General features: G+C 42.7%; 1 protein-coding gene across 4 annotated transcripts in view; it reads left to right on the top strand.

The window, feature by feature from the left end:
- Positions 1–19,492, top strand: part of CHCHD3 (coiled-coil-helix-coiled-coil-helix domain containing 3) — a 224,330-nt gene that overhangs the window by 55,871 nt on the left and 148,967 nt on the right. For all 4 annotated transcript variants that reach the window (XM_073652481.1, XM_073652482.1, XM_073652483.1 and 1 more), the window contains exon 4: positions 9,322–9,463. In XM_073652481.1, coding sequence (XP_073508582.1) covers positions 9,322–9,463 — 142 coding nt within the window. The remainder of the gene's footprint in view (positions 1–9,321; positions 9,464–19,492) is intronic.

The raw sequence follows: 19,492 nt of genomic DNA, 5'->3' as shown, positions 1-19,492 counted from the left end.
ACCGAGTTGAAGCTTTTATTGGGAACATTTTACGTAACATTTATCCGGCGCTCTAGGCTGAGCACTTACATCGGGTTTTCCATCTAAATTTCCAAGTGATGTAATTCAGATGAAACCCCTGCAGGATCCATTCACTATAATGAGGCAGCAGAGTTACTCTGGACTCCGTCTGGCCTCTGTTTAGCGGTGTCCTTTTTTTCAGAAGTGCACAAAACTGTGGCCAACTGCACTTTTATGCACGCCTAAAACAAAATGACACCTAGAGCCAGAGAAGGGTGGAGATAAATGGAAGCCAAGCAGGTGGGAAGGTGTATATAAATGATTGGCCCATCTTGAAGCCCCGAGCGGCAGAACTTGGTTTGAACAGTCATTCTGTGCTGACATTCCCTTTAACCTTTCTTCATTGTAACTTATGTGATCCACTGACAATTGTGTTTCCTTTCTTCCATAACCACTGTGATTTAAAGCGCACCTGTCAGCAGGATTGTGGTCAGTAAACCAAATACACTGTCAGGTGGGCGACATTACACTGATTAAAATGATACCTTGGTTGATGAAATCCATCCCGTGGTTCTTTTTTAATCTTTATTTTCAGTTTGGAGATAATGATGTTCTGCTGCTTCAGGGCGGGACTGTGGGCGGGGCGTTATCTGGTGCTCTGCTTATATAGTCAACCGTATGCCTACCGACAGGTTACTTTGCTTTCAGTGACCTGCCTCCTATTTTACATAATGCATATAGTAGTATGGGTTTCTAAAAAAAAGAAAAAAAAAAAATTCATCCATCGAAATGGCGCCGGCTCTTGCGCATGTGCAACAGCATCTATTGCTTGCCGATAACTGCTACTGCTCAAGCGCCACTGGCGGCACCATTTTGCTGCAGCCACATGTTTTTTGCCTCAAGCAATATGGCGCCTGCGCAAGCGCAGTAGCAGCTATCACTTGCCAATAGATGCTACTGCGCAAGTGCCGCTGTTGGCACCATATTGTTAGAGGAAAAAATTTTTGGGCTGCAGCAAACTGGCGCCGTAGCATCTATCGGCAAGCGATAGATGCTGCTGCGCATGCACAGGAGCCGGCGCCATTTTGATGGATGAAATAATTTATTTTTATTTTTTTTATAACCCCACAATACTATATGCACTATGTAAAATAGGAGGCCGGTCACTGAAATATCAGTGCGATGTCAGAAGGCATACAGTTGAATATTTAAGCAGATCACCACATAAAGCCCACCCCCCTCCCCCCACAGGCCGTCCCGAAGCGCAAAAATATAATCTCAAAACTGAAAATAAAGATTACATTAGAACCACTGGATGGATTTCATCAACCAAGGTATCATATTAACCTGTGTTATGTTGCCCACCTGACAGTGTATGTGGTTTACTTTGCAAAATCCTGCTGACAGGTGCACTTTAAGGTAGCCCTCATACATGTCGACTTCTTCATTTAGATAAAGAGTACATTAAGTAAAGATCTGTTCACAAACATGGCCACACACTACACCATTAACAGTTACTCATCTTCGCAGTGTTACGTGACACTAGTCTACTCCCTAGCATGGAAAATACATGTGAGAAGCCACCAAACAATGTCAGGCCTGTTTGTAGCCATATAGTTGAGGGCCGTACTGAAAAGCATCAAAGGTCACAGGCTGTGCATCCTTTGCCTAAATTAATAATCTGAATATCTCCCTACGTAAACACCAAGCCCGATAACAAACAAGCTGAGGAGAAGCTGTGACAGGTTTCACTTCCATAGCTGCCTCTTCCTGCTAATCCATAATACACAGGTATCCATCGTACACTGCTTCAAACATCTCTACATCCAGCATGCAGACAACAGAATAGTTCTCTTTTGTCTTTATGCCCCACATTGTCTCGCCCCTACACAGTGGTTTCTCATAACCATGTGGCAGGAAGTCTCACAGGCTGTCATGATAGCAAGACAGTGGGGAGTCTGAATTCAGTCACTCACTCATAAAGGGCCAGAACTTCTATAACTAAATTACAGAAGACATTTTCTGCTTTTCTTATGCAAGTTATATTGTGGTACTGTGTTAGCCAGAAAAATTGATGTAAATACTTTTATGCAAAAAATTACATCTGCTTTTCTTATAAATTTCACATTGTGAAGTTTTCCAGGAGGCAATAGGTCTTTTAAGGCTAGCGTTGCATATGACCTTTTTATGGCAATTTTTTTTTTTTTTTTTTTGGTAGCAGATTCTTAAAGTAGATTGAAAGGAAATAAAGAATACAAAGAAAGGACTGATTGATTCTAATTGCTTCTAGGCTACTTTTCCTTTTGACTGAAAACTGTATTAATAACTACATCAGAAGCTGCCACAAAAACTGCAACTGTGCAATTCTAGTCTGAGTTAGTTATTTGGGTCTTTTTTTCTGTATCCAGAGAACTTTTCCAATACAAGTTCTAAGAATATATGCCCTACCACTGGCGCACCCTGACCCAGGCTCTGCTGCATGGAAACATTGCAGTGGCATTCTGGCTTGTGCAGGGCCACTTCTCACAGCGAATGCATCCCTGCTCTGGTCATATCACACATGAATAGCTTTGTCATTATATTCATTTATGGTAAATCTACATGTAAAGCTTTCAATCTCTGATAGGTGCTGATTCCTCTTTTGGAATATGTACCTCCAGAACAGGGTTCCATCCTTTTCCAGACAGTTGAGTTGGAAAACCAGTGAAGAGGTGGCTGCGGTTTTCTCTATTCTGTTGTATGAGGGTTACTAAAACCACCAGGCAAGCTAGGGACCCCTACATATCGGACATTTACAAAGCATACTTTTTCAAAATACCTCTTTAACATACCAATTACTCCTTTTACTTGACAGTGTCTACTGCTATGGGAATTAAGTAAAACGGACAATTGTGCAAGTGCACACGATGTGGTTTTAATGGTTATTCCGCCGTGGAGACGCATTAAAATCGCTTGGTAAGAGGTTTGCCGTGTATACCAATGATAATCCGCATGTGCTGTGCACATGATGCGGAAATTTCCGCTGCGGATTATCATTGCGGCACAAACTGCAGCACAACCAATTCAGGCGCGATTTCGCTGCGAAATCGCGCCCATTGACTTGCATTGAATCGCATCAAACCTGCATGTATAATATCTATACATGTGGATTTGCTGCGTTTCAATGTAAATCAATAGGCTCAAAGTCGCGCCAGAAACTCGCGGCGGCTGGTACCCGGGTCGGGAGAGGAGGCTGCTACTTCTCTGGCTTATAACAGCGAGAGCAACGTGGATGGCAGAAGCAGCAGCCTGCTCCTCCCAGCCCGCGTGCCAGCAGAAATTAAAGAATAAAAAATTAAAAAAAAACTAAAAAACTTCATACTCACCTGTCGTCCTGGTCCCCGGCGGCGATCCTCTCTTGTCGGCGGCCTGCGGTACACTGTGGGGTGCAGGCTCGCGCCCTGCAGTGTACTTCCAGGATCTGCTGTGACGTCACTGATCACCTGATGGTCGCATGACATGACATGAATTGACATGTACCGACAACAAAAGTGCGACATTAGAACACCGCGTTTTGGACCCAACATAAATATGTTGGGTCCAAAGTGCTGCTGAGTGGGGAGGGGGGGACATAGGGGCTAACTAACCAGCTGTGAGATGTTAATTATGGCCAGGGAAAATGTTTGCTTAGTGGCACATTTCCAGGCTAAAAAAAAAACAGATCACAGCAGTTGCATAAATTACGTGAATAGAAATGCTAATGAAGATTGGGGGAATGGGACTAGCTGACACCTAGCTGTTTTGTTTGGTGATGTCAAGGTGTCAATCAGACCTTTTCATGACCAAACAAAGTAAAGGAACACACAGACAGGGTAAACAATTTATTTGAAATACAACTGGCCCATTATTTAATCATTTAAATGAACCAATATACTCACCCCAGTTCTTATAGTACAGTCATGGCCAAAAGTATTGAGAATGAGACAAATAGTAATTTTTTCAAAGTTTACTGCTTCATTTTTTGTAATGGCAATTTGCATATACTCCTGAATGTCAAAGAGTGATCAGCTTAACAGCAATTACTGTACTTGCAAAGTCAATATTTGCCCAGAAAATGAACTTTAACCCCCAAAACACATTTCAACATCATTGCAGTCCTGCCTTAAAAGGAGCAGCTAACATCGTTTTAGTGATTGATCCATTAACACAGGTGTGGGTGTTGATGAGAACAGGGCTGGCGATCAATCAGTCATGATTAAGTAAGAATGACATCACTGGACACTTTAAAAGGAGGCTGGTTCTTGGTATCATTGTTTCTCTTCAGTTAACCATGCTTATCTCTAAAGAAACACGTGCAGCCATCATTGCACTGCACAAAAATGGCCTAACAGGGAAGAGTATCGCAGCTACAAAGATTGCACCTCAGTCAACAATCTATCGCATCATCAAGAACTTCAAGGAGAGAGCTTCCATTGTTGTCAAAAAGGCTCCAGGGCGCCCAAGAAAGACCAGCAAGCGCCAGGACCGTATCTTAAAACTGTTTCAGCTGTGGGATCGGACTACCAGCAGTGCCGAGCTTGCTCAGGAATGGCAGCAGGCTGGTGTGAGTGCTTCTGCACGCACTGTGAGGCGGAGACTCTTTGAGCAAGGGCTGGTTTCAAGGAGGGCAGCAAAGAAGCCACTTCTCTCCAGAAAAAACATCAGGGACCGACTGATATTCTGCATAAGGTACAGGGAGTGGACTGCTGAGGACTGGGGCAAAGTAATTTTCTCTGATGAATCCCCTTTTCGATTGTTTGGGACATCTGGAAAACAGCTTATTCGGAGAAGAAGAGGTGAGCGCTACCACCAGTCTTGTCTCATGCCAACTGTAAAGCATCCTGAAACCATTCATGTGTGGGGTTGCTTCTCAGCCAAGGGAATCGGCTCACTCACAGTCTTGCCTAAAAACACAGCCATGAATAAAGAATGGTACCAGAATGTCCTCCAAGAGCAACTTCTCCCAACCGTCCAAGAGCAGTTTGGCGCCCAACAATGCCTTTTCCAGCATGATGGAGCACCTTGCCATAAAGCAAAGGTGATAACTAAATGGCTCATGGAACAAAACATAGAGATTTTGGGTCCATGGCCTGGAAACTCCCCAGATCTTAATCCCATTGAGAACTTGTGGTCAATCATCAAGAGACGGGTGGACAAACAAAAACCAACAAATTCTGGCAAAATGCAAGAATGGACTGCTATCAGTCAGGATTTGGTCCAAAAGTTGATTGAGAGCATGCCAGGGAGAATTACAGAGGTCTTGAAGAAGAAGGTGCAACACTGCAAATATTGACTTGCTGCATTAACTCATTCTAACTGTCAATATAACCTATTGGTACTCATAATATGATTGCAATTATATTTCTGTATGTGATATAAACATCAGACAAACATTAATAAAAACCAGAGGCCAGCAGATCATGTGAAAATATAATTTTGGTGTCATTCTGAAAACTTTTGGCCATGACTGTACAGGGCTTATAAGCAATGTCCCACCACCTTTATTTAGATCCAAAAATCATTCATTGATGTTCAAAAAACACATGTAAAAACGCGTCAAAAACACATGTAAAAACCGCATGCTTTTTTCTGACAAGGAGAGACAAAAAGGCTCAGGAAATTTCTGCTTCAAATGAGCATCATAGGCACATAAGCCTGGCTTCACATGTCTGCAATTCATAGTTAGTCTCCGAACCAGGATTCAATAACCTCTTAAATGCCTATCAAGCTTCTGAGCTCAGGACACCCGTGGCTTCTCTGGACACTGTGGTCGACACCTGGACCATGCCTTATGGTGTGTAAAGCTGGCCTAATTCACATAAATATGGTTGGAGAGGTGCACACGTGTGGCCCCCTTTTCAGTGTGCTGTCTGTATGCAGCAACCACCAGTACCTAAGGTGGGACTTGCTTCAGATGTTTATGGCGTGTGGGAATACTCTTTTTGATTTGGCTTCTTTTATACATTCTTTAACAATAATAGCAATAAGATCTAGATTTTTTTCTCATAAGTTTAGATTAATTCAAGCTGAGTTTTCTGCAGATTCCCAAAATATCATTGAGCTTTATCAATGTATTTCTTTTTTTTTTCCCAGTCAATACTCTACTATTTCCTTTTTTCCCGCACAGAATAACACATTTCCCAGTCCTGATACAAAGTGAAAGAAATATGAAGAGTGATATTAAAAAGGAACCCTTTGGGAAGCAGAGCGAAAAGTGTTATATTAAAATCAATACTTGGGGTCTAACCTTTTGTGGTTTGGTACACACTAAAGCTTTTTTCTTATTGATCTCTGTTTTAATAACATGTTTATTCTAGTTTCCTTGGCTGGGCCTTCAGAGATTCAACACAACAGATTAAATTCTTTATTATCACAATGACTTGGGTTTGGCTATGCTATTCCCTGTTGCAGCTCATGTTTATATTTGTCTGTATCCAAAAGGAGGAAAAAAAGCTCCGCATCACTCCATCTTCAGAGTGTTTGTTCACCAGCCATGCAACGGTTCAACCTCCGCTGTCTTTATTAAGCAATCTTTGTCATCATCACAGCGTACAAAGTCTTAGAAAATTCAACTTTTCTTTATAGATTGAATACATACTTTTAGTTTAGAAGAATAAATTAAATAAAAGTGAGCAGAAAATGGGTATATGTGTGTTTTTTTTCTGAACTATGCCTTTAATGGTATTAATATCAATCTCCATAGGGATTATGTATACAGTTCAAATTGAATAGGCACTATAAGCTTGGCTTGCTACCAGATGACTAACTTGCATTTAGACCTCATTCATCTCATCTGTTATTTATTTTTTCTCATATGTGAAAAATGGAATTAATCTTTCCCCTCCCCCAGTGTGATTGGTCCATTGTTCTTCTGTGTCATTCATTGTTCTGTGTCTAAACATTTTTTTTTAGAGAAGTTTTTTTCAAAGTTTCCTTTAACTGCTCAGTGATAACGCTCAACACCAAGAAGAAGAATTGGCAAGTTTGTGCTGCGAATCGGCTAAAAAAAATAAACGACCAGGTCTATTTTGTTTTGAGAACAATAAGTCTGCGGAAAACATGCATGTGAACATGCCCATAATTAGTGATGAGCGCAAGTGCTCAGTAATTGAGTTTGCCAAGGGTATGCACCTAGTATTGCAGGGGCTAAAGTGACATGTTCTTGTTCCCACATGTTTCGCGGTTGTTATACAGCCACTAAACATGCGGGGAATGCCCATGTATGTCAGGCAATCCCCGCATGTTTTGTGGCTGTCTAACAGCCGCGAAACATGCGGACGCGAACATGACAGGTTAGGCCATCATTATTGGATTGTATTTTGTATGACAATTGGTGTTTTTTTACAATTCTGTTTCTTTCCATAGAAGGATATGATGAAAAATTGAAAGCTACAGTATTATTGTGAGCTATCAATACGTTTGCAAAAACTTATTTTGATCTGTCTTTACTTTGATATTATAGTGTGGTAAAGAAGTTGTCCCCAAGTTGTAAGGGTAGATGCTCAACTTGTGAATAGAATTTCCTATTTCTATCCCTCTCTCCATCCCTCTGTTCCGGTGACTGAGCTCCGATTCTTGATTGAGTATCATTATAAAAGCAACTTGTTTTCTAGAGACTTTTGCTATTGTTGTTTTCTGTTCTCTGGGCAAAGAAGCGCTGAACCGTGCTGAAAATGTACTGTAAAATGTATGTATAATCAATGCTTAATCATCAGCCTCTGTAGCCGTAATGGCAGTTATGTACGTATGGTCAGCTTGACGTCTGCTGGTGAATTTCTTGATTTCCCGTGGTGTAGAATAGGTAGACTGAACTTTTAATTACAATATTGACTTTCTTTGTGATTGTGGAAGTAATTGAATCCTGTGGGAAGGTACTTCATTACACATTTTTTTTTATTAGACTGATTTACTTTCTTTGCGATTATTGCCATTTTCATATAGTTACACTTAATGCTCAGCCTGATGGCTTTGGGTAAACAGCTAGCACTAATAATGAAGACGAACTAATGGTGAGATAAATTATTAATGTTATTGTTGTAAGAGCTCCTACTTCAGACAGTGACTAGTTTTATGTATATGTTTCTGCCCACCATAATTAAACCATCGCTTTCCAATTAAAGTCACTAGTTGCTGACCAGTTCTTCTAGTAGTGTCGCCTTTTACTTGGTTACAATTAGATTTTAACTTCATGTCTTAGGCTACTTTCCCACGATGAGTATTTTTTAATACTTTTTTGATGACCTTCGGTGCGTGTTTGAAATCCGCAACGTGTCAATTTCTTTTGTGTGTACGCTGTGTTTTATGTTCTGATTTAATGTACAGATTTTCAAAAAATGTACTGCAGGTCAGTTTACTCAGCGTAAAAGGAAAGCACAGTTGGTATGAGATTTACGGTATATAAATCACATCAACTTTGCTGGAGCTGTAAGACACTGTTTTTTTTGTGCAACGAAAATCTGTAGCATTGAAAACACCACAAGTTCATTGTGAGAACTTTAAAGGGTTGTCCAATACATAATCCTGTATAAATATCTATCTTTAGACACTAACCAGTCTTGTAATTTTGCTATATTTGAAAATGTCTTACTGTTTTACCTATATCCGTTTTTGAATGTTTCGTTCGAATTCCAGCATTCACTGGGGATTCTCAAACAGGACGTCATCAGGAGGGTGGTCCTGTAGTCACTTCCTGTAGCGTTGATCACCTCCTCTGAAACAGGACCTCATCAGAGGTTGGTAGTCATAGAAGCAGTGTGGACCTTCTGCAGCACTGCCCCCTTATAACGATTAATTTCAGGGCGATGGCAGAAGCTGTGAGGTGACACTGCCATCAAGTTTTCCTGCTTTTTTTTCCACTGTACTTGATTCAGGATGTGATCAGGGGCGGAGGTGAAAGAAGATGTTGTAAGTGAACACCGAGCAGCTTCCTGATGTCCTGTTTTTGGGGAATGATTGAAGCTGCGGGGAAGTAACTGCTTGGCCATCCTCTTGATGACATCCCATTTGAGAATCCCCAGTGAATGCTGGGACTTTCTTGTTCAATAGACCTGGTTGGTAACATGGCGTTTGACCCTTGTTTGTGGCATAGCAGCCTCCACTTTTCTGAAGAGGCTTTCCATAAGATTCTTGAGGGTGTTTGGGTGGATTTGTGGCCAATAGAGCTTTTGTGAGTTCACATGGTGACTTGGTTAAGTCTAGCTTATCAAACTAATTTTTATACTGTATATTAATGTGTACTATTCATTAAACATTCCAGAATTAAAATAAGTGGCACTCTTTTGTAAATTACATTTTTTTTTCCAGACTAGAACATGGTAAATTGATGCAAGAGGAAATGGGAAAAGCTCTTGAGAGGGAACGAACTGCTTCTACTGAACAGCTTACAAGGGCGGTACTGCGGGAGAAGGCTGCTACTGAGGAAGAACGGCTGAAGGCAAGAACCTTTGTAAGTCTTTGTGGTTTTGTTGTTTTAGGCCACATTCACATGCTCAGTATTTGGTCAGCATTTTACATCCGTATTTTTAAGCTAAAACCAGGAGAGGGTGAGAATACAGAAGTGGTGACGTGTTTCTATTATACTTTTCCTCTGATTGTTCAACTCCTGGGGTTATAATAATCGAAAGGCATGAATTGTTTTTTGGGACTTTAATTGAAAAGAGTTTACTAAGACTACTTATTTTACAAACTTAACGCTTGGTTAAAAAGGTTGAAGAGTGATCTATTTTTATTACATGATACATATTGGACATGCCGCATATTATACACTGCTCAAAAAAATAAAGGGAACACTCAAATAACACATCCTAGATCTGAATGAATGAAATATTCTCATTGAATACTTTGTTATATACAAATAAACACCCAAAATTTTTTAGCCCAAAAATTTCAAGAGCACTTCCATATAAAGCAATTATAAACCTATAAACGACTTGGAAGATTAGCACCAGTATAATAAAACATGGAGTTTTTATTGACATATACAGTACTTAAAATACAACATATAATACATAAAAAGTGGGAAGGAAACTAGAACAGAAAAGAACTACACAAGCAAGTTATAACATGATATATCCACCACATAGAGCAAGTGCTCAAATTCACAAAAATCACTGAACCATAATTATGTTGATTAAATATATCGAATTATAAGAATTGAGAAATGTATCAAAATCAAATCACATAAATTGCACTATAACTAATGGCACATCGGCTACCATTCAAATAAAGGGCAAATTAATAGTGCAAAGAAAATGAGCACCACCTTGAGGCCACAAATACTGCAAGTGCAGAAAAAATCACATAAAATGTATATGGGCAACTGTGCAAACAAGCTATAATTATAAGGTGCAATTGATAGTGCAAGTAATGCAAGAACCTTCTCAAGGCCACAGATATTGCAAGTGCAAAATATACTTTTATATACAGTGCATATGAACCAGGGTGCAAATAAGCTGCTATATAGGGCGTCTCCAGACTCTGTCACGTCTGTCACATGTGCTCAGTGTGTGACCCTGCTTTCATCTGTGAAGAGCTCAGGGCGCCAGGGGCGACTTTGCCAATCCTGGTGTTCTGTGGCAAATGCCAAGCGTCCTGCACGGTGTTGGGCTGTGAGCACAACCCCCATCTGTGGACGTCAGGCCCTCATACCACCCTCATGGTGTCGGTTTCTAACCGTTTGTGCAGACACATGCACATTTGTGGCCTGCTGGAGGTCATTTTGTAGGGCTCTGGCAGTGCTCCTCCTGTTCTTCCTTGCACAAAGGTGGAGGTAGCGGCCCTGCTGCTGGGTTGTTGCCCTCCTACGGCCCCCTCCACGTCTCCTGGTGTACTGGCCTGTCTCCTGGTAGCGCCTCCAGCCTCTGTACACTACGCTGACAGACACAGCAAACCTTCTTGCCACAGCTCGCATTGATGTGCCATCCTGGATGAGCTGCACTACCTGAGCAACTTCTGTGGTTTGTAGAGTCTGTCTCATGCTACCACGAGTGTGAAAGCACAACCAACATTCAAAAGTGACCAAAACATCAGCCAGAAAGCATTGGTACTGAGATGTGGTCTGTGGTCCCCACCTGCAGAACCGCTCCTTTATTGAGGGTGTCTTGATAATTGCCAATAATTTCCATTCATTGTCTATTCCATTTGCACAACAGCATGTGAAATTGATTGTCAATCAGTGTTGCTTCCTAAGTGGACAGTTTGATTTCACAGAAGTTTGATTTACTTGGAGTTATATTCTGTTGTTTAAGTGTTCCCTTTGTTTTTTTGAGCAGTGTATTTAATATCAACAGGATAAAACTTTCCTGCTATGTCACAATCACTTACAGTTAAAAATATGTACTGCACTTCCTAATATTGTACATAAATCCAGCACAAATTTATAAATTCCAGGTTTTATTGCTCTCCTTACTGGTTGGATCCGTAAATTAACTATATTAACATTTTACATAATTTAATGTTTCACGAGTTGTTAAAGGTGAACAACCTAATATAAAATGTTATTAGATAAACATCAACATGATTGAATTCTATGAAGCTGTTTCCCAGGTATAAATCTAAATATCTGGGCTGATTCCAACTGGCAAGAAAATGCAGCAGGTGCAAAGAGCACTTTGTAGAGTTTTCTCCCGAAAATCTGCAGAGAGATTTTCTGTAATATGGTTATCAGTTTGTATTGATGTATCAATTATGTAATTAACAACCTGCTGCACTAATAAGTACCACTAACATGATTAGGGGATCATAACTCATAAGCCTGAAGAGAAAGGTGTGATAATCAGCTCCACACTCAAACTGTGTTCTCAGATCTTTAAAGTGGACATTTCACCAGTTTGAGCATGTTACACTAGCCACATTATGGAACACTGGCTGCAGAATCCTAGTTTTTATTTTTTAATTTCCCTCTCTATGGCAAAGATATTACCTTTTAAACTTTAGGTGATACCATATTTTTCGGACCATAAGACGCACCTAGGTTTTAGAGGAGGAAAATGGAAAAAAAATTTAAGCAGAAAATGTGGTCATGATTCCCCCTTTAAGGGGGAGGGGGTCTGCTGCTGACACTGTTATAAGGGTAATGTCCCCCAATTCTGTTAGTATCCCCCATCCTGGTATATATATGGCCCCCTCTTCCTGTTTTACATGGCCCTCGTCCCCATCCTGATATGCATGGCACCCCAATCCACCATCCTGGTATGCATGGCACCCCTCATCCCTCTTTCTCGTATGTATGGCACCCTTCATCCCTCTTTCTGGTTTGTATGGGACCCTTTATCCTGTTATGTATGGCCCCCCTAACACCCATCCTGGTATGTATGGCACCTTTATCCCTCTTCCTGATATGTATGGTACCTTCATTCCTCTTCCTGGTATGTATGGCACTCTTCATCCCTATATGTATAGCCCCCCTCATCCTTCATCCCTGTATGTATGGCCACCTTCATCCCTGTATATATGGCCCCCCTCATCCTGGTATGCTTGGCACCCCCTGATCCCCATCACCCTGCACAGAAAAAAAATAAACCATCATACTCTCCTCCTCTCTCCTCCAGCGCTGTGTCTCGCTCTGTGCCGGAATTGTCACTGCTCCCCACGCCAGGACTGCATGCGTGGGGAGCAGTGACCATTCATTCTCCCTAATAGCGCGCACGCTGTAGCCGCAGCGCGGCTCCTGCTGCACTCGGCTGTCAGCATGCCCGCTATTAAAGGCCATGAATATTCACCACTCCGATGGGTGTGGTGAATATTCTTGGACTTTAATAGCGGGCACGCTGACAGCCGAGTGCAGCAGGACCCGCGCTGCGGCTACAGCGTGCGCGCTATTAGGGAGAATGAATGGTCACTGCTCCCCACGCATGCAGTCCCGGCGTGGGGAGCAGTGACTATTCCGGCACAGAGCGAGACACAGCGCTGGAGGAGAGAGGAGGCGAGTATGATTGTTTATTTTTTTTCTGTACAGCGTGATGGGGATCAGGGGGTGCCAAGCATACCAGGATGAGGGGGGCCATGCATACCGGGATGAGGTATGAAGGGTGCCATACACACCAGGAGCCACGCTGTGGGCACAGTGTGCTGGTTATTAAGGAAAATTAATTGCAAGCTTTCGAGACTACGCAGGTCTCTTCATCAGGCTAGTATACCACAAAATCTGAAGAGTTACATATTTATACACAGCTAGATGGTTGCCCGATTCTAACGCATCGGGTATTCTAGAATATGCCCCATGCAGGATGTCCCCCGTCCCCCCATATAATGCGCCATGCAGGATGTCACATCCCCCGACCGTTATAATGCCCCATGCTGGATGTGACATCCCCCCCTTCCTTATAATACCCCATGCCGGATGTCACTCCCCCCCCCCCCATAGTGCCCCATGCAGGATGTGACATCCCCCCCCCCCTCCCTTATAATGCCCCATGCAGGATGTGACATACCCCCTATATAATACCCCATGCAGGATGTCACATCCCCCCCATAGTGCCCCATGGAGGATGTCACATCCCCCTTCCCTTATAATGGCCCCTCCACAATGTCACACTTCCCCACCCCACCATTTAATGCCCTATGGCCCCATACAATAAAAAAAAAAAATCCAATACTCACCTCACTTGTCAGCTGCTCCTCTGGACTCCAGCGTAGCCGGCATGTTCCCGCTGTGCTCTGTGACCGGTCAGGAGAGAGCGCGGTGTAAAGACGTCACCGCGCTCTCTGACCGGACACGTCACACAGCAGCAGCGGAAGGCACAGGAGCTGCTGCGCAGGCACGGGGAGGGGTAAGTATGGCGCTGGGTGCCGGGGTCCTGAGCGGGAGGGGAGGGGAGAGGAGAGGAGGAGAGGGGAGGGGTAAGTATGGCGCCGGGGTCCTGAGCGAGCGCGGGGAAGGACAGGAGGAGAGGGGAGGGGCGTCACTTTTACTGTCCGGAGATAAGCGGCCGTAGCCGCTGATCTCCCGACAGTAGCCGCATGGGGGTCAGCGGCGCCTCCGGTCGGGGGACGTATGCTGCGAGCAGCCGGCTTCATCTCCCGGCTGCTTTGCCGCTCACCTCCGTGCGGCAGATTAGCCGCTAACGTCCGCCATCTTTTTGTGAAATACCGCGTCGCTGATTGGCCGTGGCCGGACCAATCAGCGACGCGGGATTTCCTGGACGGACGGACGGACGGACGGACGGACGGACGGACGGGATAAGACACACAAAAAACAGTTCTGGCTATAAATATTTTAGCAGTTAATAGATAAGGAGTGTGAAGGTTTTATTGTCCTGTGACTAGGTCCAGTGTTATGATGGCCTCACAAGTCTGAGGAGCACATTCCTTAGTTGATATAGATTGACATAAATCCATGCGACACATTCATTCCTGCTCTGAAAGTGTTAAAGGTCACCATCAGTTTATATCCTGAGATTCTTCTTTCTCTTTGAGATTTGAAGTTACCTTTTAATACCAGTAATTTCATGTCTTTTATGCTGTGATCAGGAGAACAAAAATGCTTGGCTACAGTTAGATCTGTGTTTTTTTCTTTTATTGTGTGGCTATGATGATTCATCCTTGTTCTAAGTTTTTGCCCTGTCTCCCCTACATAAAGACCCCCAGCTGGACATTTGGTGCATATAATTAAGTACACTACATTAGATGTGATACAGCTGAAAGTACCTGGGATCTTGTAGTCCTGATGTGGATTGGGGATCTCTATCTTGTCTGTGGTCATTATAAACGGACAGGTTTTACATTTTTTCTGGCTGCAAGGAAAGGTACCTGTAGCTGGTGGAGATGACAGGGAGCTTCTGACAATGATGCTTCTTAGATTTGGGGGCTGCCTGAAACACAGAAGTGGGGGGTCTGGAAATATGGATTGTAATCGGGCATCTTTTTGTAGTAAGGGTTGTAGTTTCCGTGCAGCTCTTCTTAGCGCCTCCAGATTTGGATTGTAGGTGACTACTAGAGGCACCCGGTTGTTTTCTTGTTTGATTTTGTAATGTAGGAGATGATTCCTTGATATTCTGGTGGCTCTTGTAAGCTGGTTCTCAATTGTTATTGGATGGTAGCCCTGTTTCAAAAAGGTCTTTCTGAGGCCATCAAGGTGTTTGTCTCTATCCATCTGGTTGGAACATATCCGATTGTATCTGATGGCTTGGCTGTAAACAATAGAGTTTTTTATGTGTTTTGGATGGAAACTGTCCCATTTAAGGTATGTAGGACGGTCGATTGGTTTCCGGTACAAGGATGTCTCTATTTCATTGTTGATGATGGTGTCCAAAAAGTTAATTTCAGTACAGGAGTAGTTGAGTGTTAGGTTGATCGTGGGATGAAATTGATTAAAGTGCTCATGGAACGTCTTCAGCTGTTGCTCAGACCCCGTCCTAATGATTAAAATATCGTCAATGAAACGATAGTAGGCCAGAGGCCTGATGGGACATGAGGACAAAAAGTCACTTTCAAGCTTGGCCATTGAAAGATTTGCGTACTGTGGAGCTATTTTACTTCCCATCGCTGTACCAGTTTCCTGTAGATATACAGTATGTTGTTATCAAATTCAAAGTAATTGTGGGTAAGGCTGTATGCCCACGATGCGTTTTTTAAGCATTTCCGCGCCGCAAAAACGCTGCAGAAACGCTTTAAAAAACGCATGGTAGAAGGCCTGCCATGTTTCCCAATGATCCGCATGTCCTGGCACATGCTGCGGAAATTTCCGCTGCGGATTATCATTGCGGAAAAAAACGCAGAACTACCAATTATTTTGCGGAAGTGCTGCTTTTTTGCCGCCATTGACTTGCATTAGAACGCATGGATTACGCATCACTGCATATGTAGATGCGCATTCCATGCGTTCCAATGTGCGGATGGTACCCAGGTCTAGAGGAGAGGAGACTCTCCTCCGGACCTGGGTACCATAGAAAACTGTAAAAAAAAAAAAAAAAGAAAATAAAAAATAAATGTATACTTACCTTCTGACGGCCCCCGGTGCGCTCCTCCTCCCTTGCCGGCAAATCGCGATGGACTGAAGGACCTGCGCTGACGTCCTAGTCATGTGACTGGTCACTCGACGCTGACGTCGGCAGATCCTTCAGTGCAATGTACCGCGATCTGCCGGCAGTCAGCACCGAGCGAAGTAAGACTCCGGGGGCCATCGGAAGGTAAGTATAGATTTATTTTTTATTTTTTTACATTCTCTCGGGTCACACTATATAAATCCATGCCGGTTGCATGGATTATATAGTGTGATAAAGTTGACAAGCACTTTCCAAGTGATGCTAAAATCGCTTCACATCCGCATGTCCCTGGCAGGAAAAACGCATGTACAATCCGCATGTACAATCCGCATGGGTTTTTTCCTGCCAGGGGAGATGCAGAAACGCTCAGGAAAAATCCGGAGCATTTCTGCATCGTGGGCACATAGCCTAAGGATGAATTCTGTAAGTTTGACCACAGAATCAGCAATAATTCCTTTATTTTCTATGAAGATTTTGCAGGCATTTAATCCATCCTTGTGTGGGATATTAGAATACAAAGATTGCACATCCATGGTGGCCAGGATGGTTCCTTCTGGTAGAGGACCTATTGCTGCTAGTTTATTCAGTAGGTCTGTCGTGTCCTGAATGTAGCTGGGTGTACTATTTACCAGTGGTTTAAGAACACACTCTACCCATCCAGAAACTTGCTCAGTAAGGGTGCCCACACATGAAATAATTGGTCTTCCTCGATTTCCAGGTTTGTGGATTTTGGGGAGCATATAGCTGGGGGTCTTTATGTAGGGGAGACGAGGCAAAAACTTAAAACAAGGATGAATCATCAACGCCACACAATAAAAGAAAAAAGAATAGATCTACCTGTGGCCAAGCATTTTTGTTCCCCTGATCACAGCATAAAAGACATGAAATTACTGGTATTAAAAGGTAACTTCAAATCTCAAAGAGAAAGAAGAATCTCTGAATATAAACTCATGGTGACCTTTAACACTTTCAGAGCAGGAATGAATGTTTCGCATGGATTTGTCATTCTACATCAACTAAGGAATGTGCTCCTCAGACTTGTGAGGCCATCATAACACTGGACCTAGTCACAGGACAATAAAACCTTCACACTCCTTATCTATTAACTGCTAAAATATTTATAGCCAGAACTGTTTTTTGTGTGTCTTATTGTGTATAAATATGTGACTCTTCAGACTTTGTGGTATACTAGCCTGATGAAGAGACCTGTGTAGTCTCCAAAGCTTGCAATTTGTTACCATCTTTTCAGTTAGCCATTAAAAGGTATCAGCCACTGAGGACTCTCAAATCTAAATATTTTTCTATCTACTGGCTAACACGGTACAAGAATATATATTTTCCCCATAAGGAAAATTAATATTCAACCATGGGCGTGGGGAGCAGTGAATATTCATTTTGTTTAGTAGCGGCCATAATGTAGGCTGAAGCAGGTGGCTGCTGCCTCCTGTGCACCGCTACTCTGCCACTGTCGCATCCCCCACCAGCTACAGCCACAGTATTTATGTACATCGGACTAGAACACGCACGCCTCACTTTCCTCCAAAATTTTGGAGGAAAAAAAGTGCGTCTTATAGTCCGAAAAATACGGTAATTTAAGTCCAAGGAGTGTCAGCAGAGATTCTTTAACCCCTTTTCTTACATTGTGCGTAAAAATACGTCCCTGTGCCTTGGGCCTTATGAACCAAGTACGTATTATTACGCCATGGCTGTTTGACACCTGGCACATTAACCCCCTAAATGCTGCTATCGGTGTGATCGCAGTGTTTTGCCAGAAAGCAGAGGGACAGAAGCCCCTCTCCTCATGGATCGGAGACTCTGCGCTGTCAGCACGGGGTCCCAATAGTTGCCATGGTGACCCCATGTCGTCATGGCGGCATCAGAGTCGCCAGGCACCAGCAAGTTAGTTTATGCGCAGTGCATGATCAAAGTACTTTAACTTGTGTTTGGAGCACCACTGACAGGTTATAATGTATAGCAGTGATCCTGCACTGCTATACATTGACTGCGATCAGACTGCAGAAAGTGTAAGTCCCATAGTGGGACAAAGTAAAAAAAAGTATATTTAGAGCATTCCCCAATTTCAAATAGTTTCTTAAAAGCCCACCATGTTTAATGCATAAGAAGTAGGGTAGGGAAATATCCGGAGGTGGCTTTAAATTTATGTAATTCCATGAGGTCTAACAAATTATCTACCCCCTCAGATGTTTCAGTACCACTGAACCCACATACTGAAACCCTTTCAAGGCCCACCCTCTAAAGTGTTGAAATTGGGGCACTTGACAGTATGCCCAAGGATGGGGGAGTGCTAAACCTACTTGATCTTTGGGTAACTGTAATTTCTCGCATTTTATTCTTGGAATACCTCTTTTCCAGTCGAAGACTCTGAAGATGTTATGCATTTTCCTAAACCAGTACTTGGGAATCCAAACTGGGGAATTGTGAGGGGCATTCAAGATGGAGGGCATGAGGCACATCTTGATAATATTTGTTCTACCCAGAGTAATTTTTTCTCCAAGCACTAGCTTTATTTCTAGCTTTGATAACCAGAGGACTCATATTTTGAGGGATTTAATCATTAGTCACTTTTTTAATATAGATACCAAGGTATTTTAATTTTTGCACTATTGGAATGTTTAGCGTACGATTCAATCCCACCACATTGCTTGCATCCAAGGGAAGTAGTGCAGATTTCGACCTGTTTTATTGTGAGCTCTGAAAGTCCCAAACCGTCCTATTTCCATTGTTGTAGGAAAGGAAGCACTAACATTATTAGTAAACAATAACAGATTATCAACATATATGGCAATGTTTTTTTCCTTGTTACCGTACTTAAAGCCTTCTAGACCGGGATAGTTTCTAATAAGGCAAGCCAATGGTTCTATTGCAAGGGCAAACTTTAATGGAGATGCGGACACCCTGCCTCATGCCCCTGTGAAGCACAAAGCTGTCATAGCTGTTCTCGTTGACTCTTACTTTGGCATTCGGGGCTTTGTATAGTAGCATTATCCACTTAATGAATTTGGATCCAAAATGCAGCAGGGCCCAAATATATCCCCACTTCACGCTGTCAAATACCTTATTGGCATCCAATGAAAGAATAGCCTTGTGCCTTGGATCTGTCTCTGCTACTTATGAATGGAGTAACAATCTGCTCAAATTAATGGCAGTTGACTTTGAGGACATAAAACTCGACTGATCGGTGTGAACTTCCGATGTTAGTACTGTACTCGGGCGTGTTGCAAGGATTTTGGCTAATGTTTTAACATCTGATCTAAGCAGAAAAATAGATCTATATCAGTCAGGTAGTTGGAATCTTTACCTTCTTTTGGCAAAACCACCACTATCGCCTTATACATAGATTTAGGCAATTCCCCTGACAGAAATGCATAATTTATCATATCAGAATAATGTTGTGATAGTTCCCTCTCAAACAGCTTGAAGATTTCTATTGGGAGACGACATACCCCGGGTGTCTTGGGGATACCATGACC

Source organism: Phyllobates terribilis, unplaced genomic scaffold (genome assembly GCF_046119375.1).
Source record: "Phyllobates terribilis strain yellow unplaced genomic scaffold, ASM4611937v1 Scaffold_11__3_contigs__length_659146591, whole genome shotgun sequence".
NCBI classification, from domain to species: Eukaryota; Metazoa; Chordata; class Amphibia; order Anura; family Dendrobatidae; genus Phyllobates; species Phyllobates terribilis.
This window is presented reverse-complemented; position numbering and strand designations above follow the sequence as displayed.